This window comes from Dipodomys ordii, unplaced genomic scaffold (genome assembly GCF_000151885.1).
Source record: "Dipodomys ordii isolate 6190 unplaced genomic scaffold, Dord_2.0 Scaffold56, whole genome shotgun sequence".
Lineage (NCBI taxonomy): Eukaryota > Metazoa > Chordata > Mammalia > Rodentia > Heteromyidae > Dipodomys > Dipodomys ordii.
In genome coordinates, this window is record NW_012267272.1 from 2,417,161 (window position 1) to 2,441,300 (window position 24,140).

Consider the following 24,140-nt stretch of genomic DNA (forward strand, 5'->3'; position numbering starts at 1 on the left):
CTCCCCCTCCTCCTCGTTTTTAATCTTTTACCACTGGTTTTCAGCAACTTCTCTTGCTGTTATGCTGGCTGCCTGTTTGGAGCTGTGGCCCTGTACTTTTCATCAAATTTGAAAAGTCTATAGCCACTGCATCTCATTATATTTTCTTTGTTTCTTCAGGAATTCCAGTTACATATTAGTGGCTTGATATTGTCTTATAATTCATTGACACTTTTGGTTTCCCATCTCTTTTTATTCCCATTTGTGTGTTATCTTGAGTGGTTTCTATTGCTGTTTTCCATTTCAATTATTCTTATATTCATGTGGGGGTTTTTTCTCATTAAGAGTGTGTGTGTGTGCATGCACACGCCTGTGTGTGTGTGCACGTGTATGTGCTAGTTCTGGGACTTAACCTCAGGGCCTGTCTCTTGCCCCTGAGCTTTTTTATCACTCATAGCTAGTGTTCACCACTTGAGCCACAGCTGTACTTCCAACATTTTGGTGATAAATGGAGATAAAAGTCTCATGGACTTTCCTGCCTGGGCTGTTTCTGAACTGTGATCCTCAGATCTCAGCCTCCTAAGTAGTGGGATTGCAGGTATGATCCATGAGCACTGGCTTTCTTTTTATGTTTTGTTGTTGTTGTTGTTGTTGTTTTTACATAGAATCATGTTGGCTGGTTCTGTTATCCATGTCATTTCTTGGTCTATTTCTTTTAACTGATTTTTCTCCTTGTTATGTATTTTGGAGGCAGGACATATGGTTTTATTGTTACATTGCCAAGTGCTGAATTTTGCTACCATTCTTTGAATATTGTTGAATATTGTTTTAAGGCATATGTCTCACTTTGTTTCTAGACTTGGTCAGATTTGTCCAGGGTATCCTTTGGTCTAGGATACAGAGTTCCATTGATTTGAAATATAAATGCCTGTAGATTTTTTTTTTTGTTAGTGCCTAATATCAGCTAGAGAAAGAACCCCCCCCCCCCGGGATCTCAGAGTCTAATTACATACAAGTATTGTAGACTGGCTTTCTGTTGTTTTGTTTGGAATATAAAATCTCAAAGCTTCAAATCTCATAAAAAACCCAATGTTGTCAGGGTTCAGTAGCTCATACCTATAATCCCAGCTACTTAGGAAGATCTGATTTTACTGTTCAAGGCCAGCCTAGGAAAAACAAGTAGTTGAGACCCCATCTCATCAAACAAGCCAGGTATGGGGTTATGTATCTATAATTGTAGCTATGTGAAGGGAATGTCTGAAGCTAACCCCAAGGAAGAACCATGAAACTCTATCTGAAAATTACCCATATTCTAAATGTGGTTGGAGCATGGCTCATGTGGTAAAGTGCCTGCCTATCAAGACCAAGGCCCTAAGTGAAAACCCCAGTACCAACAGAGAGAGAGAAAGAGACAGACAGACAGACAGACACAGACAGAGAGAAAGTTAACTCTACTAGTAAGAAATGCTAGACGTAGCTTTTACTCAACCATTAATGACCTCTCCCCAAAATGGTTAAAATATATAATTGATAATTTATTTGCCATGCATTTCTAAGTTTTCAATGGGCAAACAAATGTTATAATCTCTTATACTGCCTTTTCTTCTCAACCTGTTTTACATAGCCTACCTCGCCCTTTTTTTAGCCTGATGAAGAGCCTCAGAATGGTTTTCCTTCTCTAATATATAATTATATTCATCTCTTCTGAACAGTACACCTTTCTGAAATTATCTTCTGTACTTGAAATGGGTCATCTAGTGATTAGTGACATCAAATTGGATTAATTATAATTTCTTTCTGGAAAAGAAGGAATTAAAAGTGTTCAGGCCTGTATATAGGTATATATGTTCTGACAAGATTAATGTATGATGCCTTTCTCAGCTCACTGTCTCTCACACACACCCTTCACCCCAGATTCAAACAACTACTTGAAATTCCCTGGATTCCATACAGTTTCCTGTTCGTTTGCTCTGTTGACCTGACGTATTTCTCTTTCAACCTTGTTCAGCCTGTAAATCACTATTTGCCTTTTAGGACTCAAGTCAGTTGTAGATTTCTGTTTCTCACCACTCTCTCCAGTTACTGACCCCAGTCCCATTCACTCTTTCATTTCCTGTGCCTCTACTGTGTAATGTTAATGTAGCACTGATGTTAATGTAGCACTGATCTATGAACTTGTCTAGTCATCTAAGGTTGTTGGAGAGTAAGACTCTTATTAGGCTTCCTATAGATCACATAATATTTAACACAGAGAAGCTATTTATTTAACATATATTTTTTAATTAGTTAAATTCCCCTTTCATCCTCTCTAAAACAGTTCTAATCTGTTGGTAGTCAACAATACTGCTATATGTTCATTATTCATTTAGACCTCATTCTCCATACAAAAGTTGTTTTTTATCACAAATTTATGTCTTAAAACTTTTAAAATAGCAATATGGTTATTGGTAGACAAACTATAAAACAATACGATCAGGAGCATTTTTTATAGACATATGTAAGATATTATCCCACAATAAATGTTCAGTCCTTAGAATCTTGAGAACTAAGATACAGTAATTGTACTAACAAGAGGGCTGTGGTCTGACTCCACTTTGTCAAATCAGTTTTGTGACCCCTGCTAAACATTATAATTGTATATTTGACTTTTTACTCTGTCTCAATGTGCTATACATTAACTCAGTTAATAAGCATTTATAGAGAATCTGTAATGTGTCTGACTCCTGGCTAGGTATTGAGGATTTGAGATATGGTCACTGGTCAAAGGAATGTAGTCTTGTGGAAGAGAAAGCCAAATAAACCAGTGATTACCACACCCTATCTAGGGCCAAGGCTAAAATCCTTTAGTAAGGGAGTTTGGAGCCCAGAAAGACATTTGCATTGATAAGGCTAACCTTTGTGTTGCTGCAAAAATGAGTAGTGTGAGGTAGGAAGAACATTCCAGGCAAGGTGATGAGGAGGCACCAAGGCACGGAAGCAGGGATTGGCCTGGTACTTGCAAGGAATGTCAAGTCACATAATTTGGTTGGAGCAAGGTCGAGCATGCTCATTGGAGCTACAGAGAAAGACAGGAAGGCAGCCAGGCCCACAGCTTACCAGGATTGCTATTCAGGGAAGAGTATGGAGAGATGGGATAACCCCGAGCTCTCCTCATTTCTGCCAGTGCTGTTTATGTTTCCCAAGGGTATCACTGGTCTTCAGTATTAGTAATACTGATACCAGAGGTACATGGAACTTTCCCAAACCATGTTTTGGAAACACTATTTCAATTGATATAAAAAAGATGAACTATGACTAGACACCCAAAGCTCATGCTTGAGTGGCTCAGGAGGCCTAGACTTGCAGGATCATGGTTCAGTGCCATTCTGGACAGGAAAGTCTGTGAGACTCCATTTCTAATTAACTAGCAAAATACCAGACTAGAGATGAGGCTCAAGTGGTAGAGCACCAACCAAGTAAGAAAGTCCGGAAAGAACATTTGTCTCAGAGTTAAAAACAAGTTACCAGTACCAAACAACAACAACAACAAAAAAAAGCGCTGCATTTTGTTTCATTTCAGTAGTTAATGGGAACAGTGACTATTATAGCTACCTCTTTCAGATTCACAGTGTCCTTAGCATATTAAAGATTTTCAGTCTTCTAGGACAGAAACCATTTCCGTTTTCTTTAACTTACCGTTTTTTCTAAATTATTTTAATTTAGAACCATCTTTATATTAGTATCATTTTGGCAAACCTTGGACTCGATCTCAAAAGATCAAATCATCTTCATTTGTTTTTGTGGTACTGGGGACCAAACCCAAGGCCTGGTGCATTCTAGGCAAGCACTCAGGTTACACCATTAGCCCTTCACTAATTTTTTTAAAGTACAGAACCAAAAAGATGCTTTTCTTGTTGCTATTATATCCCTGAAATAAAAATCTACTCATTTATGTATTTATAGTAATTTTTATATGGCATTGGCTATCCTGAGATTTAACTCCCCCTCACTTTTTATGTCATCCTCAAACTTTATTACCTGCTAATAGTTTGCAAGAAATACAAATTGAGTTACATCTAAACGAATATCAGTCATTTTAATGTGCTTAATAGAAAATATAATGCATGAAATCAAAGTTTTGCATATTATGGAGTCCTTATTTTCAGCATTGGCAAACTTCAAAATTAGTAATGAGTCAGTAAATCATTTGTAATGCTGAAGGGACCAAATAAATTTTTAAAAAAATAGATAAGACCTTGTTACAAATTTCATGTTTTCAGCATTTATCTGTCAGAATCACTGATTTGGAAACTATAATAAATCCTTGAAAAATAAGAATGTTTTTTTTTCTTTCTTGTAAAAAAAAATTCTCATCATTTTGCAAACTGCAGTGTCATTTTCCTTGAAGAGAATGTAGTGATTGATTACCCAAAGTACAACCATGACAAGGTAAACCAACCAAATAGCTGGAAAATTGTATGTAATCATACAGCATCGCATGGGCGCTGTGTTGAGCACAACGGTTAGAATTAAACTGTGCCGTTCTAATCATTTCCTGCTGATACTTCCTGTTCATTCCCAAACCTTAACCTCCAGGGGATAGAGTGGGGTGTTTGCAGTCATCCCTTCCCCTCCATATGCCCTCAGCCCCATTCTTGTTCCCCCAAAGCGCTGCAGTAAATGGAGCAAATCTCCTTCACCCAGGGAGATTTCAAAATGCAAAGACATCTGTCAAATAAGTGACACTCAGAGAGAGGTTTATTTTTGTATATTAACGTTCCTCAATGATCCAGGTTATCCTAAAGATCCTGAGAAAGTATAAACAAACGGAGAAAGGGGAAGATAGGAGATGGCCAAAAAGAAAATGACATTCCCTGGCCCTCTTGAGAAGTAGACATCTCATGCAGAAGGCTAGACGCTGCCATGGCGGGAGAGCAGTTCTACAAAAAAGCAACACACAAACTGAACACATGAGTCATGAGGGCTACAAAAGGGGTGTGAGCCAATTATCCTCTGCTATTAGTGGCCTTATTGCAGTCATTAGAAAGGAAGAGGCTACCAAAATGGCCTCAGAGATGATTATCAGTAGTGTCATTGGAAATAGAACCAGGCCCTTTCTCCTCATCCTCCATACATTCTCCCAGCTCATCTCCTCCCAGTGCTTTAGATTTGAGGCAGGCTTTGTTAGGATGTCTGAACTCTCCTCTCCTTCTTTAATTACTGTCCACATGTTGTAGGATAGACTGCGTTCTGAATCAGGATGAGGATTTTAGATTCTTCGTAACGTGGGGACATATAGCTGGGCAGAATCAATTCCTGTCACTCACACACAAATACAGAGGAATAGGATTATAGATCAGGGTGAAGCTGCAGTGCTTTAATCTTAAAATCAATACAGAAAAGGAAGTTGAACTTGTGGGGATTCTATAGAGACTGTAATTTGGTTTCCTGTGAGGTTTGCCTTACAGAATATAATGCTACCTCCTTCCCTCCTTCTAATTATTGTACTGGAGCTAGAAGAGAAGGAAGGAAAAGAAGACAGAAACCTCTACAACCTAACAAACTTGAATAAAAATGCAAATGTCACTCATAATCCAAGCTAATCCTTTGTGGTGTTATTTTTTAAAAAAAAAAAAAAAGCTTTTGTCCATTTTATTTTTCAGGAAAAAAAAATTGCCTAAGTTCTGTGGCCCATCCATAGCCTGTATTGAAGCAAAATAAAATGTCTTTGATTCTTTCATAGGTCACTGTCAGCCTGAAAAGTATGTTTAATGTTTGCTTTTATGGCTAGATCTGCTATAGTCTGTGTAATTTTATACAGATAAATATGCAACACACTAGATGCTGATCGAAGGACTCCAAACTGCTAAGCATGTGATTAATATTTACTCCAGTGTAATGCTTCTCCTTTTGAAATAGGGATGAACTAATGGTTTAAACAACTCAGTCTTTTCTTAATCAAAGCTTTAGAGTTTATTGAATATGCCTCTTTTCAGATACAAAACTGATTTGTTGCCTTATGCTTTCTGTATCTAGCTTTAACATAGGCTTATTATTTTTCCCTCTGGATAGTATTTTAATTCAGTTTTAAAATAAGTCTGAGACTGCACTCTGCTGGCTACTGCTATTGTAGCCCCTCTCCCCCACCTCCCCATGGCTGTGTGTTTAAGGCTGTTCCCCAAAGAGATGCTATTGGGAGCTATGGATGGTGGAAGAAGTGGGGCCTAGTGGGAAGTCTTTAAGCCCTTGGAGACATCTTCTTTCCCTCCAGGGCCATGAGTTGAGCAATTTGGTTAGGCCCAACATTTCTGTCTTGCCATGGCCTAAAACAACAGGACTGGTAAGCCAAAATAAAACTTTTCTCTTCATGAGTTGATTATCTCAGTTACTTTTATTTTTTTTACAATCATAGACAGTCGACTAACAAAAATGCAAAATACTATGACTGGTGGCCTAAGAAAATGATGGAACTGTGGGCTGGGGAACTCAGGCCTCATTCTAAGACAGACAGTGGTGAAAAGAGCAAAGCCTGAGGCTCTTGCTTTGTGTTTTGTGTTCTAAGCCTACTCACCATCTTAATGGAGAATGATTATGGGATCTACCTGGTAGGTAAGAGTTTTTAGAAGTCTGGGTTAAAGCATGTACCCTCACATGCCTAAGAGTCCTAAAACGTTCATGGTAATTTTGAGAGTATGTGAATTTCAAGTGAGATAATATGTTGTGTATGTGCAAAGCTACAATACATATTCTAGATGTGTTCCTAATAGATAGTTTTGGAATAAAACTATCATGAAAGAATTTTTCTTTGTATGATGCTTGCCATTTGGTTGTTCCTATCTGCAAAGCACAGCTCTATATTAAGGCTTCCAATGTTGTTGTTTTTATTTTTTTCTTAAGAGCCATTGAGAAGCATCAGCATAGTCATTTGTGTGGTTACTCCTAGCACTTGAGAGGCTCAGGCATGGAGACCGTGAGTTTAAGACCAACTTGAGCTGGTCTTGAGACCCTGTATCAAAACTATAAATGAACAAGAGCACTAATAGAATGAGCAGTTCTGTGATAGAATGCTTACCTTGCATGTGTAGCATATGCCGATCCCTGGGTTGATCCTAGCATCATAAGAGAGGAAGAGAAAAGGAAGGAAGGAGAGGAAGGAAGGGAAGAGAAGAGGAGGAGAAAAGAAGCTACAGAAATACCTTATAAATCTCAAGGATTCTGTGTGACCTCAGTTTGAAAAGTTTTTATCCTAGGTCATTCTCATATCTTGGGAAGGAGCAGCATGTAAGGTATTTATTTGGTGGTTGAATATAGTACACATCTTTAGTTGTCATATCCCTTAGGAAAGCTTCAATGTCTTGAATTGTTACATCTTTCTCTGTCCTTCTTATTCTACACATTTCCTGGGTATAATGTTCTCATGAGTTCTCTGTCCCCTTGTTTGCTTTTGTTCATTTCCAGAGCACAATCATTGTGGAGAAGACAGTGCAAGACCTCATGAACCTGATGCATGACTTGAGTGCATATTCGGACCAGTTCCTCAACATGGTGTGTGTGAAGCTCCAGGAGTACAAGGATACCTGCTCTGCGGCCTACAGGTAGAGCTCCTTGGGGGATTAAGCAGTCTCTGTGAAACATGGTGGTGGTTCTGATAGGTGACTGACTTTCCCCATTATAGAAAAAGAGTGTTCCTAGATTTGTCAGGGGGCCTGGCAAGAACAGGCATCAGAGAAATCGAGACTGAAAGGACAGATACTTGAGACTGCCATTTGGTAGCTGTTGATTTTCTGGAAACCAAGAATTGGAAGAATTGTCTTCCTCCAGGAAAGTCCAGATCTTGATTAGCTCAGTTGGTGGGTGAAAGCCATTTGAAAATCTTAATCTATAAAGTGCTTCTATCCCATTCTTACAAATATAGTCTTCCAGGTATTTGATCTATAGCCTCCTTATTGTCACAAAAAAGGTCAGTCTACCTCTTTTCAGCATCAGTAGAAATGAAAAAAAAAATCAATGTTATGAGCTTGAAAACTGTTAGCCTTCTGATTCCTGTCAGTGCAAAAAATCTCTAGGCTTATGGGAAAGATCATACTACTTCTCATAGCAAAGCAGATAATAGAAACAAATTACGGCTGAGAAGACATGAAACAATTACAGGAGAAAAGCATGTACAGTAAGATTAAATTATATGTGATATACAATTAATGATAGAGGAGTAAGGCTCAGTACATAACTCATACATACAATAAAGACTATAAGGTCAGAACAAAGAAAAGAAAAAACAGGAAGAAATCAGAGATAGAGTGGTAGCATTCAGATATGCTTTGCAGAAGGTGAGCTGCGTGCTGGGCAGGAGACACAGAAGTGGAGAGAATAAACCCAGGCACTGTGCCATGGAAGGGCAGGCACCACCTCCGTGGCCCAGTGTGTGGAGAGAGAGTAGTGAGGGGAAAGTTTGACTGGAATACAAACCTGGTAGACCGTCATAGGGGAGGATGTTGTCTAGGAAAAACAATACCAATCAATGAAGGATCTTAAAAAACAAGACTTGGAAATTTCAGTGTAGATAATGAGTCATGCCAAATGAGACAGGAAGCAGTGTTTAGGAAGATTAATCCAGTAGAGTGATACAATGTAGATTAATGTTTGCCCTCCTCCAACAAGGAATATTTATATATAGTCACAAGGGGCAATTAAAGAAGAGAAGCCCAACCATCCCATTGAGATGCACTCCTAATAACAGTTCGCTTTTGTGTTCCATGATTATTCACCAAAAAATTAATTTACGTTAAAGTCACGCATATAAGCGTTACAATCAACTATATGTTAAATAATTTCAATAGTAATTTTAAAAAGTTAAAATTCACTTCTGCAACTTAGCCATATGTTTTTAGATTTGAATTTATATAAATGGGTTTTATATAAAAGTACATACAATAATCAATAAAAGACTGTCAAGAATAAAAATTTATTCCATTAGAATACAATTCAGTAAGGATGTAAAATACAAATAGCAATTCAATGAGAAAAAGGGAAAATATCCACATGTTACAGATGAGCTTTTTCATGCGTGTAGGTGTGTATGTTATAATCATTTATCATGAAATGATTAAATCAGGCTAATTGACATTACCTCACATAGCTTTTCTTGTGTGATGTGAACATTTAACATCTACTCTTAGCCTTAGCGATTTACAAATACATATTACATTACTGTTAATTAGAGGCACCATGCTGTGTAATAACTACCCAAACATATTTCTTTTAACTGAAACTCTGTACCTACCTTTGGCCTGTCATCTTCTGTCTCAGCCTACCCCAGCTTCTGCTGTCTTCCTTCCCCACTTGTATGCATTTGACTGTTTTAGATTTTTGTAAATAAGTGAGACCCTGTAATATTTCTGCCAGATGACTGGGTATATTTTTAACATTTTATAGCTTCAATACTTACAATATACCAAAAATTATGACATGTCTTTTGCAATTTAAATTCCTATTAAAAACAATTAAGCATGACATATAAACTGTGAGAAGGAAGCCAGATGCCAGTGGCTCACACCTGTAATCCTAGCTACTCAGCAGGCTGAGATCTCAGAAGGCTGTGATCTGAGGATCGCAGTTCAAAGCCACCCGGGGCTGGAAAGTCTGTGAGACTCTTATTTCCAATTAACCACCAGAAAACCAGAAGTGGTACTGTGGCTCAAAGTGAGAGTGCTAGGCTTGATCAAAAAAGCTCAGGGACAGCACCCAGATTCTGAGTTCAAGCCCCATGACTGGCTAAATAAATAAATGTGAGAAGGAACACAGGTGCCCAGGCCTCATAACTGTTAATCCTAGCTATTCAACTTTTGTGATTTGGAGGATTGAAGTTCAAGGACAGCCCAGTAAACCATCCAGGAGCAGGGCTAGAGGCAATGGCTGGAGTGAGAAGAGAGGCCAGCTTTGGCAGAGCAAGACCTTGAGACCAAACCCTAGCCCCTCCCAAGAACATTGCTCAGTCCCTCCCATTATTTCAGCATCTCAGAAAAATTTCCTACATTTATTAAATCTGTCAAAACATTCTTGATCTTAGGGCTAACATACTTGTTCATCATGTCCTTGAAAGCATTCATTTACTTGAGTTCTAGGATTTCATTTATTCAACAAATGGTTTGTTGTTGTTGTTGTTGTTTTGTTTCGTTTTTTGTCGATTATGGGGCTTGAACTCTGGGCCTGAGCACTGTCCTTCAGCTCAAGACTAGTGCTCTACCACTTGAGCTATAGTGCCACTTCCAGTTTTCTGGTGGTTTATTGGAGATAAGAGTTTATGTTTATGGAATACTTATATAAGAGTTCATAGATTGAGCAACCAACCAAATAAATTAAATATCTGTCTTCATGGAATATACATATTCATTTTTAAGCGTTAGTTAATAGATAATGGACTTTAGAAGGTAAGTACTATGGGTAAAAGATCTATAGAGTAGAGTAGGTAACTCAGGGATGTGAGAGAAGGAGACTGTAATGTATTAAATACAGTGTGTGTCTCAAGAAGGCCTTGTAGAGTTGAGCTCTGAGGTAAAACGTATTGGGAGAGTTAGGGAAGATATGTGGGCACAGAATGGCCTGGCCAAGAGCCAAAGCCTAAGGCGAGACTTTGCATGCCACCCTTCAAGAACACAGGACAGCCATCATGGTTGACTCACATGGCCAGGACATGTCTGGGACTAGAGAATGGCCAAGAAGAAACAAGGGTGCTAAGGGCTGCTCTGAGTCAAATGGGCAACTGCAAGGATGGTGCTAAGAAAAGCACAAAACCACCCAAAAGAACCTTAAAATATAAGCATTGGAAAAGCACAAAACCACCCAAAAGAACCTTAAAATATAAGCATTGGAAACAGGAGTCCCAGTTAAGAGTTGCCACAGTAATTAGATGAGACGTGAAGGCAGCTCACACTGTGGGTAGCAGCAGAGACGGAAACCACTGACTGATTATCGACCATGGTTTGAAGTGATAGACAATAGAATTCCCTGCCAAATTGAATATGCTATATTAAAGAAAGGTATCAAGCAGGGTACCCAGGGCTCAAACCTGTAATCCTAGCTACTCAGGAGGTTGAGGCACCTCAAAGGCAGCCCAGAAAGAAATGTTCACTAGACTGCATCTCTAAAATAGCCAGCAAAAAGCAAGACTGGAGGCATGATTCAAGTGATAGGGTGCTAGCATAGCAGCTGAAAGGGTCTCAGTTCAAACCTCCAGAGGTTTGAGGTGTCAAAGAAAAGTGACTCTTAGAAGTATTCTTTCTGGGGCTGGGAAGGTGGCTCAGTGGTAGAGCACTTGCCTTGCATGCATGAGGCCCTGGGTTTGATTCCTCAGAACCTCATAAGCAGGAAAAAGCCAGAAATGGCACTGTGGCTCAGGTGGTAGAGTGCTAGCCTTGAACTGGAGAGCTGAGGGACAGCGCCCAAGGCTAGAGTTCAGGCCCGATGACCCACAAAAAAAAAAGAAGAAGAAGTAGTATTCTTTCTTCATTTATTTATATATTTATTTACTTATTTTTCTTTTTTGGTACCAGTCCTGAGGCTTGAATTCAAGGCCTGGGTGCTGTCCCTGAGATTCTTTCTCTCAAGGCTAGACTCTACCACTTGAGCCACAGTGTCACTTCTAGCTTTTTCTGAGTAGTTTATTCAAGATGAGAGTCTCAACTGACTTTCCTACCCTAGCTGCTTTCAAACCACCATCCTCAGATCTCAGCCTCCTGAGTAGCTAGGATTATAGGCATGAGTCACCAGCCCCCAGCTCTATTTTTTTTTTTATTTAAAGAGAAAAGATAAAGTTGTGGGCCTAAGGCAGGCAGAACAGGAATTAAATTTGGAGTATCTATTAAACGTCCACATGGAGACTGAGAGTAAAGAGTTGGATGCATGCGTCAGAAGAAAAAGGCTCAGCCATCAACCTATGAATGGTAGTTGATGGAATATCTATGGGATGAATGTACATTGAGGCAAAAGAGAACCACAGACTTTCAGAAGTTTACCAGATGAAACCAGCAAGCAGTGAAGTAGGAGGAAAATCAGGAGAATGTGATGTTGTTGGAACTGTAGTAAAGGAAGGGGCAGGTGGTCAGCTGGGTAAAGGGCTGCTAGTAGGTCATCTCTAGAACTAATCAAGGATGGGGTGTTAAACTTCCGGTATGGCAGTGTTTGGTGACTGTCACAAGAGCTGATTCTGTGGAGGACTGAAAACTAGACTGGTGTGGACTGAAAAGAGAAAATGGAAGTCAAGGAACTTCTGCAGTGTGTTTTGCTGCAAAGGAGCGAAAAATGGAGTAGTAGCTGGAAAAGTGAGGTCACATAGTGGCTTTCCTGTTAGTTGATGTGTCATTTTTTAAAGAGGAGAAATAAGTGCATACCTGTGTTTGAAGAAAACAATTTAGGAGAGAGAAAAATCTGCTCATATAGGAAACAGACAGAGGGAATGGCAGAAGCTGTGTTTTTGGCTGAAGATGTTTTTTGGGTTCTTGTTGTCAAAGGGGTGAGATCTATGCATAACTAGAGTTTAGGCAGAAACAAGAATAGTTTGTTTATTGTGTTCCGTCCTACCTAGATATTTTGGTGCATTTGTGTTTCATGGGAAACCTGTGACTACCTTGTTAAACCTCTTCTGGAACACAGCCAACTATTTTTGGTTCTTGGCACGTTGTAGTCATCAGAACTATCTGGATTCTTTACCCTCAAGAGACTGGACCACTTTGATATGTCCCCTGGCCAAAGTCTCAGGAGTAGTGACCACTTCTTAGTACCCATCTCTATTCCTCTTACTGGGAACTGTCTGGAAGGGATTTACCATTACCATGGTTGCTGAATTACAGGTCTAGCCTGAACTAATCTCTAGGTTGAGAAATCAATTCTCTGATGCTTTAAAGGGTAATAAGTATTTTTGGTTGGTCCTGGGACTTGAACTCTGGGCTAGGCGCTGTTCCTCAGCTCTATCAGCTCAAGGCTAGCACTTTACCACTTGAGCCACAGCGCCACTTCTATTTTTCTGGTGGTTTATTGGAGATATGAGTCTCACGGACTTTTCTACCCAGGCTGCTTTGAACCACTACTCTCAGTCTCAGCCTCCTGAGTAGCTAGGATTACAGGTGTGAGCCACAGGCTCCCGGCTGTAAAAAAACCATCTTTGTGCTTATTATATAGCAATGCATACATAGACACACACACACACACACACACACACACACAAAGTGTATAGCCTCTTGGGGCATCTTGCCTGTTGTGTAATCAGATTTTTCAGGTTCAGGGGGAAAAGTGTTTTTGTTGTGAGTCTGAAGATGCAAACTGTCCTCACTTCCTCTCTTCCGTTTATTGCCCTCCCCCAGATTGGCACCTGCTGAGGAGTAATTAGGGCAGTCCTAATTTGGACAGCCAAATCCTGATTACAGTGAGAGGAAAAACAGGAAATGTTCTAGTTTTGCTGCCAGCAAATGACTGACTTAAATAGAAATCCACATACAATTCAAATGATCCAAAATGATATAACATCGGGGAAGGAGGAAGGGTGTGGGGAAACACTGCAACTCAATTTTCTCCCACATGATTCTCAGCAGAAATCTTTCGCAGAAATGATCAAATCCACAATCTCACAATGCCCTCTGCTGAAACCAGTTTATCATCCACATTTTCCATGAGGACCTGAGCCACTGCTGTGTGTTTAGTTAGAGATCTGAGGAAAGGTTAGAAACATCTCACCTTTCTTCAAGCACTTCACTGTGCAGAAAAGGATTATGCCCTGTGATGATATCACCATGTCACATGGCATGCTTTAGCTACAGAAGTTTCCTAAAAGGAAGACTAGGGCTAGAAGTCTTTTCTTTAATTAGTCACACCCCTCAATGCTTAAAGGGAAATGCAGCTGTGAGTTTTGCAGTGCACTGCATTAGCAGTCAGGCAGTTGGTTTGTACTGCCACTTCCAGGCTGAACACGTCTCTCCTCTTGCTTGTCCTCCTTGTCCCAAGATAGAAACAGCAGCTCAAGTGTAGACAAGTAGTAATTTAATGAATGGAAATCAGTTTTATGAAGTTTCTGTTCTAATTTAGTTCAGTTTGTTTCAGGGGCTGGTAGGGACCCTCTCCTACCCCACCCCCCAAAAATCTCCACAAAACATAGTTAGGCCTGTTAGAGAATACAAACAAACCTCTGTTCTTCTCTGGAGGCTCCATTGATGAGACACAGCATATTGGGGGGGGGTAACAGCCTATTACTGGGGGGCGGATGGGGTGGAGGATGCTTTGGGGAGGACATCTCCAAAGACAGGAAGAGCCTGGCCCTGGGATATAAGTTCTTGATGTTGTTACAGAAAAGAATGTAAGAATGCATCAAGGTAGAGACTGAAAACATCCCTTACAAAGCAAAGGAAAGCTATAGGCCCCAATCCAGACATGGGTCCCACCCCTCTGAGAGCAGGTGCAATGGGTGCTCTAATTTCTCAGGTATTTATGATAGAAAAGTGGGTTGGGGTTTGGCTTAAACTCACCTTAGGGTAAGTGCTTTCCTTTGTTCAAAAACCTGGCATGTTTTGTCATTCTTGCTGTAACATTGTTTCATCAACTGGAACCAGAGACCTCAAGATTGGACTGCTGAACTTGGGTCCCTGATTTTGCTCAGTCTTGAGTCACTGATGTGTAGACTTCTCTCCAGACTAAGGATGGATCTGTCACACAAACTTTCAAGACAGGTGCTCATCCCTGAGATAAACTCATTTCTCACATTTGTGAGAAATAAGGAATCATTTTCATAGGATACATGTCTCTTTTTGCTCCACTTCAAGCATGCTCATCAGCTAGACGTGTGAGCAAGGTCAGTTGGAAGAGAGCTGTTCTTTTCCTTTGTGATTTTTTTTCTTTTCACTAAATATTGCAGCATAGTAAAGAAAGTAAGACAGCAAAAATAGTGCTTCTGTGCTTTAGAACAAGCTATTCATTAATACAGTGTCTGTCCCTGAATTCCTGGCAGCTGTCTTCCATGCCTCATTTTCCTGATCTCTTCCTGCCTCACCTTCTCTTCCTAGAGGAGCAAGAGAGCAATCTGGAGTGTGAAGAGCAAGTGGAATGTGCTCTTGGTCTGGGGGGGGCCAGGGCTTGCCTACCATGCCCAAGGCCATAGGCTTAGTGCCCAATGCTGGAGGATGGGGCTGGATACACCTGTGATCTCTCATGGCAGAAAACAGGTCTAGCAGGGAGCTGTGTTGGCTCTTACTGTGACTGATGAATGAATGAGAAAACTGAACACAATGAGCAAACCGTGGTGTACCATTTATGCATACAATGTGTGTGGGGAAATTGATAATTGTGAATGTGGTTAGGCAGGAATAGATAAAGGGGGGTATATCATATACATACTATATAGATAACATACTCATTTATGTTAAGTAGTGGCTAGATACAAATGGACACTATAAAATATGCATAGTATTTGTTTCATAGAAGTCATTTAGCAAGTGAGCTTTCATGATACTCATCTGGTATTTATTTCATTTAACTCTTCTGATGTTTATCCTATTGTACGTCAGGTTAATTTGTGTGTGTGTGTGTGTGTGTGTGTGTGTGTGTGTGTGTGTTATTTGATTGCTTATTAGTTTGCATGTGCTACTCTCTCTAGAACACTGCTTTTGAGCTGTCAGTTCACATTTAGAGTTGTTAGGGGAAATATTAAGACACACATTCTAGGTTTACCACATTAGGTCCACTGAGAGTGAGTCCTGGGCAAGTATGGTTTTATAATGTTCCCCAAAGCAAGTCTCAAGTGTGTCACTCATTAGAAATCACTCTGTGAACTCTTAGCTTCACAAGTAAGTTGCTCAGATTTTTTTCCACATGATTATTTCCAACATCTACTCTGGAGTCGCTATATAAGCCTCACTCATGTTTAACTGATCAAGGGACACCTTCATTTTACGTTTCCAGGACACCTCAGCTGCTCTCCGGGCCCAGTAGAGATGTGGTTCACTAACCACATGTTCTACACATTCTGCATCTAGCAGCCAGTCCTCATTCCTCCTGCCTGATTCAGCCTGCCTAGATCAGATAGGAGTCTATTGCAGTGACCTTGATGAACAGTAATAAGGACCTGGACTAGACTAGAAATAAACACTCAGCAAAGTACACAATCACTGTGCATAGGACTTTGTTGTCATTAGCTTATCTAGTCTCTCACAACTCTGTGAAATTGGTTCTCTCTCCTTACAGATGAGAAAACAGGTTCAGAAAGGTTACTACTGCAGCAAAAGTCAGAGCGGGGCAAGTTGTAGTACTAGCATCTATCGGACTATAAAACTGTGAAGCCCAAAGAAGAGACAGTGGAATTAAAGAAGAAATTGCAAGGACCATGTTTCACGTGGTTTAGAGAGACAGTGTAGGAGAGAAGAGCACCAGCTTTAGAACAGCAGATGGCAGGTGTGCACTCGCTTCACGCCTCTCCTCACCAACCAGTTGACCACAGTCAGGTTCCTTGACCTTTATGTATTTCACCTACCAAACGGGAATGATGGTAATACCTACCACATGGAATTTTTGCATCAAAAGTTAGTATAACTAAGGTGCTTAGAAGAATGTGAGCAAATATGATTATTGTAGCTGCTATTGGCATTTTTGTTACTTACTTTAAAAATAATTCATTGGTAATGTTGATCATTACTCATGGCCCAAGAAATATACTTTTATGTTTCTTATTATTTCCCTGCTATTTGGTGTTTTAACTTTATCATATAATCTGTTACTTTATTTATTCAGCAATTACTGAAGTCAGCATTACCCAGATACTAATGCCAGGCCAGGTCATCACAAGAAAAGGAAACCATACTCCAAACAGATAGACAAATTGACAATTAGAAAAATGCCCCACAAAATACTAGCCATTTAAATTCCACAACATATTAAAAGGATCATCCACCATGATCAAGTGGGATTTATCCCGAGGATGCAAAGATGCATCAGCATTCACAAATCAATAAATGTGATGCATCATATTAACAACAAAGTCAAGGACAAAAACGGCGTGTCATTGCATTAAGCATTTGACAAAACCCAACATTTCTTCATGGTAAAAACACTCAACAAATGAGGTATAGCAGTAATATATATATAAAAAGGCCACATATATATATATATATAATGTATTTTATATATACATTGTATATATGTACTATATTATGAGATATATAACATATATATACTACAAGCCCATGGTTGTATGAATCTCACAATTAAACATTTAAAGCCCTTTCCTCTAAAATCTGGAATGAGGCCAGGCAGCTCACTCTCACCACTTCTGTATAAGAAATCTTTGCTGGGCAATTAGGGAAGGAAAAGAAATGAAAAGAATCCTAATAGGAAAGAAAGAAGTAAAACTGTTGCTGCTTATTGATGAAATGACCACCACCAAAAGGAAAAACAACTATAAAAACCAGCAAATAATATGATAAACTTGTAGGATATAAAATCAGCATGTCAGACATTACCATTTCTATACAGTTTTGTTTTTCAGTTGTGGGACTTGAACTCTGGGCCTAGGCACTGTCCCTCAGCTCTTCAGCTCAAGGTGAGCACTCTACCGCTTGAGCCACAGAGCCACTTTCAGTTTTCTAGTGGTTTATTGGAGATAAAAGTGTCACGGACTTTCCTGCCCTGGCTGGCCTTCAACTGTGATCCTCAGATCTCAGCCTCTTGGGTAGCTAGGATTACAGGCAAGAGCCACTGATGCCCAACATGGTCACATGTTTTTACCCAAAAAATGATACATATTTATAATGGTGAGTATGATGGTTGATTAGCTGATTTAGTCACTTCACATTATATTGACAAATCATAGCATCGCTTTTGACCATAAATATATACAGTTGTGATTTATCTACTTACAATTTAGAAATTAAAATTTTGAGTACATATTTCAATGGTTTATTAAGAATTAAGTAGAGAAATGAATCAGTTAAGCAAGCTGTTGCCTTCACACATTTTACATTCTAAAGGATGGGGAGAGAGAATAGGATTTCTCAGTAATAAGGATGATGTGATTAAGAATAAAATCACAAAGATTCTGGGTAAGGACAATTAGAAAGACCTCAGCAAGTATGAAATATTTGAGGTGTATTCTGAAGGGTGAGAAAAGACCATGTGGAGCTATGGGGTGGGGGGTGGGGAGACAGGAAGAAGCTGGTAGGAGACAGGAACTAGCTTAAGAGTTTATATGAATTCAGGCTACTGAGTGCTGAGTAAGCTCATGATAATTAGGTGGACACTGAATAGCCAAGTCAAAATAATTGTATTTTTAGATGCTTCTCAAAAAAAACTTTTGGGGGGGTCTGGTCATGGGGCCTGAACTCTGGGCCTGGGCGCTGTCCCTCAGCTCATCAGCTCAAGGCTAGCGCTCTACCACTTGAGCCACAGCACCACTTCCGGCTTTTTTCTTTTTTGTTTATGTGGTGCTGAGGACTCGAACCCAGGGTCTCATGCATGCAAGGCAAGCGCTCTACCACTGAGCCACCTTCCCAGCCCTCAAATTTTTTGTTTATTGTTTGTTTTTCGTTTTTTGTCAATCATGGGGCTTGAACTCTGGACTTGGGTGCTGTCCCTCAGCTCCTCAGCTCAAGGCGAGCACTCTTCCACTTGAGCCACAGCGCCAATTCCGATTTTCTATTGGGTTATTGGAGATAAGAGTCTCACTACTTTCCTGCCTGGGCTGGCTTTGAACTGCGATCCTCAGATCTCATCCTCTTAAGTAGCTAGGATTACAGGCAAGAGTCACCGGCACCCGGCTTCTCAAATGTTTTAAATGCTTCTTGGGTGTTTTAATCTTAGGCAGCCAAGATTAAGAACCCTTCATGAATGATTTTGAAAGCAGATAATTTGACTTTTATTCTAAATACAATCATAAGATTAGCAAGATTTAAACAGTTTTTTGGTGTAATACCTTTTTATAAAGATCTTGAGGACATTCAAACATAGAATACATTTAAATTTTCTTATCATAAGAAAAAAATCTGATCATTACCAATTGAGGAAGATTTTATATTAATTTTTGGTCCACTACCTATGCTACAGTACAATTGTTAGGCTTTTAAATGTCAAATAATTATGATTCTAAATATGAGAACGTCTCTATTTAATGATGCTTATTAAATTATACTCAAGAATTACCTTCCAAAAAAAATCTCAGATTCCAAATCTTACCCCCTTAGAGTCCTGTTAAATCATTTCCCATCCTCAATCTACAGAGCTTTCAAGTGTTTAATTTGTTATTCCTGGATAGACAAACACATGGTCACATGGGAGAGAGCTGATGGTTCTTTACTTTTGGCCTGTGTATTCTGTCTAGTCCAGCTTATGTGAAGGGATTTTTGTTTGTTTGGTTTGGATTTTCTTCAGCAATTAATGCCAGCTCTTATTCTGTGTCCCCAATTGTCACGATCAGTCAGTTTCTGTCTGGACATTGCGCTGCAGTTGCAGCGTGGCCTTCTGAGGGCTCTGTCACTCCCACTCCACGCTGACCAGTGCAGTTTCATTTGGACCAGCCTTGCACAGGGTACATGTGTCTACCTTGGCTTCTAGTTTTTGAAGTATCTGAAAGATGCAGTCTGGGAAAGTCAGCAGCATGCCCTGCTGTCACCAAACAGTTGAATCCAATTAGCCCCACCTGCCCCCTCGTTGTTTCCCTAATGAAAGACTCAGCCCCCCAGCTGTGTCCAGGGACCCTGCGCACTTGGCTTCCCAACTGTTCCAGCGAGGAAGCAGTGCTCATCAGAGCCAGTTGACACCAGCAGATGTTTTCTGAATGAAATCCACTCAGCCGTGTCTGGAGGGTGGGACCCTTCCCAAGGCAGCCTTCTCACCTGTTTTTGGAGAGACACCTATTTTCCTTCTCCTCCTGGGAACCCGTACAAATAGGTTCGCAGATGGCTCTGTCTGTGTGGCCCAGTGAGCTGTGAATTAATTAGGAGACTGTGGTTCTAGTTGATAGGATTAACCCTTCTTCTATAAGAAGAGTAAAGGATGTAGGGGGAGTTAATGCTCATTTTTTAAAAGCTATTTGCATATTTTTTGGAATTTTGTAATCTACATACTCCTACATACTTATCATAAAATTTCAAAAACTTTCAGTCTTACAATAAATTGTCACTACACAGGTTGAAGAGGTCAGGGTAAAACTTTGCCACTGGAATGGAAAGGTTCCTTGGGGAATGATTATAATCTAATTGATGCCAGTACTGTAAGTTAGACTATTTGGATTTGCTTTGGGGATTGTTTTTCATTCTGATATGAATGATATGCATTTATTGTTTAGAGTGGTACAGATAGGTAGTATTTCAGTTAGTTAAGATAACTATTCTTAAATGAACCCTAATAGATGTATTCAAATGTTTTTTTTTCTTTCATGCGATTGTTTCTAATACACTTATAAGATTATTTCTTTGTTGTCATGTATGTCCCTCCCCCACAGTATAACCCCTGCTTTCACTGTATTTGATGTCGGTATAATTTGTGGAGGGGAAGGGGAAAATCAAATCGTTTAAATAGGGATACAGGTGGGCCCATTGCAACAATGAGATGTACAAGTCGTTATGTCGAAAACGTACTTTACAAACTTTCATGCAGGGCGGGGGGGGGGCGGGAGGATTGGAGAGGGCAGGAGGAGGATGGGAAGGGATGGGAAGGGGAAACAAAGGAGGAGGCTATAATGCTTGATAAGAAATGTACTCATTATCTTGCCCATGTAATTGTAACCCCTCTGTACAGTATTTTCACAATAAAAAAAAGATAACTATTCTTTAGTAAAGTGAGTATTAGGTTTTAATGTAATTAGAGTCATTTTTTAAATCTAAGTTAAATAAATGGGAATCTTTAGCACAGCGTCCAAGTAAGCTCACTTGTATTTTATTCATCAGTTGTTCAAATAGAGAATAATAGCCCATGAAATATACACTACCATCTCACACTGCCCGACACACACTATTTCCTGAACCACAGGGCAGACCACATGTGGTTCAGAAATTTAAATGCTAGTAAAGTGAACTAGGCTTCTAACTTGTGAAGCGGAGTTTACCTGTACCATGGCTCTACAAGGAATTAAGCCACCCAGCCAAAGTTTTTTCTAGATATAGAGACTGAAATGGAAATTTTATGTCATATCCCCATGTTAGAAATATTCTTCTTTTAATTTTTTTACAAACCATTTCAAAATGCCACCACAACTCACAGGATACACAAAGACAGTGAGCAGATGGACAGGTCTGACCCATAGGTGCTATCAGTGACGTGAGTAGATGGCAAGAAGGAAGGAAAGATTTTTGTTTGTTTCCTTTCTAAAGTGGTGGGGAGGGGTTGAGGGGGTGGCAGTTCAGGAATTCTTCACAGAGAGTTTTCAAGGAGGGTTTTCTAATAATGAGCCACTCAACCACCTAGAATCAGTGTAGTGGAAGAGCGAGGCTCACCAACACCCACTCTTTGCTTCATTTGTTTTTACCTTCAAGAATTGTTTCCGTTGAATATATTTGGGAAAAAGCATGCATGTATTCATTATTCATTATTCTGACTTGTATTACATTCATAGAGGCATTCAGTGTTCTGTAATTTGGTTGAATTGTTCAGTCCAGAAGCAAAATAAACCCAATAAAGCAGTTTTAGCCAATAAGTTTTCTAGACTCTTAAAATCTAAGAGGCCTCATTTTTATCTCAATTCTTAACCTGCCTTGCAGATACCAATTATACAAGGCACGATCGACACAAAAACAAATGAGAAATCAACACATCCCTGAGAGAGCTCATCCATTTGGGGATCCTAACTAAGAAAACAAGAAAGAATGTAGCAGGACCAGTGAGGGGAAGGTTTGTGTAAGGTAGTGGTAGTGGTTTCCCTTGAGTCATCTGGAAAACAAAAAATTTCTGTTGGCCAGGCCACTCATCAACGCCACCACAGAGATTCTCATTGCTTAGTCTTGGGTATGGCCTCAGCATCTCGTTGATTACAATCTCTGAAGTGATTCTTTGGCAGTACTAATTTGAACACAGAACCTTGTCCTTCCTTGCTAGGCAAGTACTCTTCTACTTGAGCCATACCTCAGACCCTTTTTCATTCTGTCTTTTTTTTTTCATTTGTTTAGACTTAGATCAACCTAGACTGCAATCTTCCTATTTATGCCTCCAATGCAGCCGGGATATCAGATATGTACCACTGTGCCCAACTTTTTATTGGTTGAGCTGGAGATCTTAAACTTTTTGCCCAGGCTAGCTTCAAACCACAATCTTCATCATCTCTGCCTCCACAGTAACAAAGATTAGCCACCATGCTGGGCTTTTCCAAGTAATAGTAATGTGCAGTCAAGGTTGAAAACATGGAGTGTTGGGGTCAGGGAAGACCTTTGCAGTAGCAAAAAAGGAGCCAAGTAATACTTAATAAGTAGAAGCAAGCAAGGAGAATGAGGGAAAGGCTCTTTAAATGGTGATAACACAGAAATACAGAAACAATAAGCTGAATGAAGAAACTTTGGAATACTCATTACAGAGAATGTGAAACTAGTGTGTACAGAAGTGTGGCCTGGCCTGGAGAACTGAACAGAGACAAAGCAGGAAAGTACAGTAGGAAATCCAGCTAGAAACCATGTTTTTGCCATGCTAAGTCTGCCCTTGGTCTTACATAGAATGAAGAATCCCTGAAGAGTCCAAAGAAGGGGAATAACATGATTGTGTTTGTAGCTTAAAAATTCGGCTCTTGTGATTGGTATGTAAGTTGGACTGATGGTCATGTCACTCCAGGCAAGAAGCCCAGTAACAAGGTCATTGCCAAGTCCAAGTGAGAAATAATGAGGGCTTAAATATTGGTTAATGACAGTGAAGGTGGACAGGAAATGACAGGAGATGAAGTTGGCAGGATGCGGTAACTGTGGGTGATCAAGATAGCTCTGTTCCTGACTCGAATAACAGAATGGCTCCAATAGGGGAAATGAGGTGTTTGGTTAGGAGAGAGACATAGAAAATAAATGAACTCCTTTTGAATCATTTTACCTTTGTTTGGATGTTATTGTTACTGATGGGAGGTGTTTTTTGCTGGTTTTGAGACAGGAACTCATGATGGGTTGAGGGGAAGTATTTTGTTTTGTTTTTTTTCAAACAAAACTCACTATGTAGCCTGGAGCTTGCTATTCTTCTGCCCCGTCCTTCCAGGTGTGGGATTACATGCATGTGCCATGTTGACTTATTTTAATGTTAACTGTTGGTGAGACCATGCAATAGAGTTTGTCAGTAACACTATGGATATGTAAGCCAAAGACTTAGAAGAAAGGCTGCCATGGAAATAGGAATTTATGAATCAGAATATTGATGGGTCAAGTCTGGCAAGAAGATGAAATTGCATGCAAAATACACTATTTAAAGTATGTATAACAGGAAAGAGCCATCAGCAGCAAGAATAGACTCAGGAGGAAATGATGTTGTAGAAATCAAAGAAATTTTATTTCAAAAGAATAACAACTAAAAATATCAGATGCTTCAGTATGGCCAAAGAGTGTGAAGAAAAAATCATACCACGGCCCAGGGGAGCTGCCTCAGACCAGATTGGCTCTAGAACTTTTACTGCAATTGATTTAAGACTAAATTTTAACTACCTATAAAAATGTAAAAGAAACATAAAAAAATAACTAACCCTGTATGGGATGGAGGCATGGCTCAGTTAGTAGAGTGCCAGCCAGTGAGTGAAAGCATCATGTACTGAGTTTGAGTCCTAGTCTCAGACCTAAAATACATACATACATACATACATACACACATATACATACATACAAATGTGGAGTCAATGGATTTAGGCAACCCCTTTGCTGCTCCTAAAATACAAATTAGATTTTTAAAAAATTATAACTTTATACTAAAGCTACCAGCACAACCGTGTTCATTGCAGCATTATTTTTCCCATAGCTAAGACATGGAACCAAGCCAGATGCCCCAGTTGATGAATGGATCAAGAAAATGTGGTATATATAAACAATGGAATTCTATACTTCTATCAGAAAGAATGGCATTGCCCCATTCGTAAGGAAATGGAAAGACTTTGAAAAATCATACTAAGTGAAATAAGCCAGACCTCAAAATTGGTTAACTACATGTAGAAAACTAAAGCTAGATCCTTATATATCACCCTGCACCAGAATCAACTCCAAATGGAT

The 24,140-nt window shown here is 39.6% G+C and overlaps 1 protein-coding gene across 1 annotated transcript in view; it reads left to right on the plus strand.

The window, feature by feature from the left end:
* The window catches only part of Exoc4 (exocyst complex component 4), a 691,471-nt gene that overhangs the window by 535,229 nt on the left and 132,102 nt on the right, over window positions 1–24,140 (plus strand). Inside the window, exon 12 of the mRNA XM_013021696.1 lies at window positions 7,417–7,553. Within this exon, the coding sequence (XP_012877150.1) occupies window positions 7,417–7,553 (137 nt within the window). The remainder of the gene's footprint in view (window positions 1–7,416; window positions 7,554–24,140) is intronic.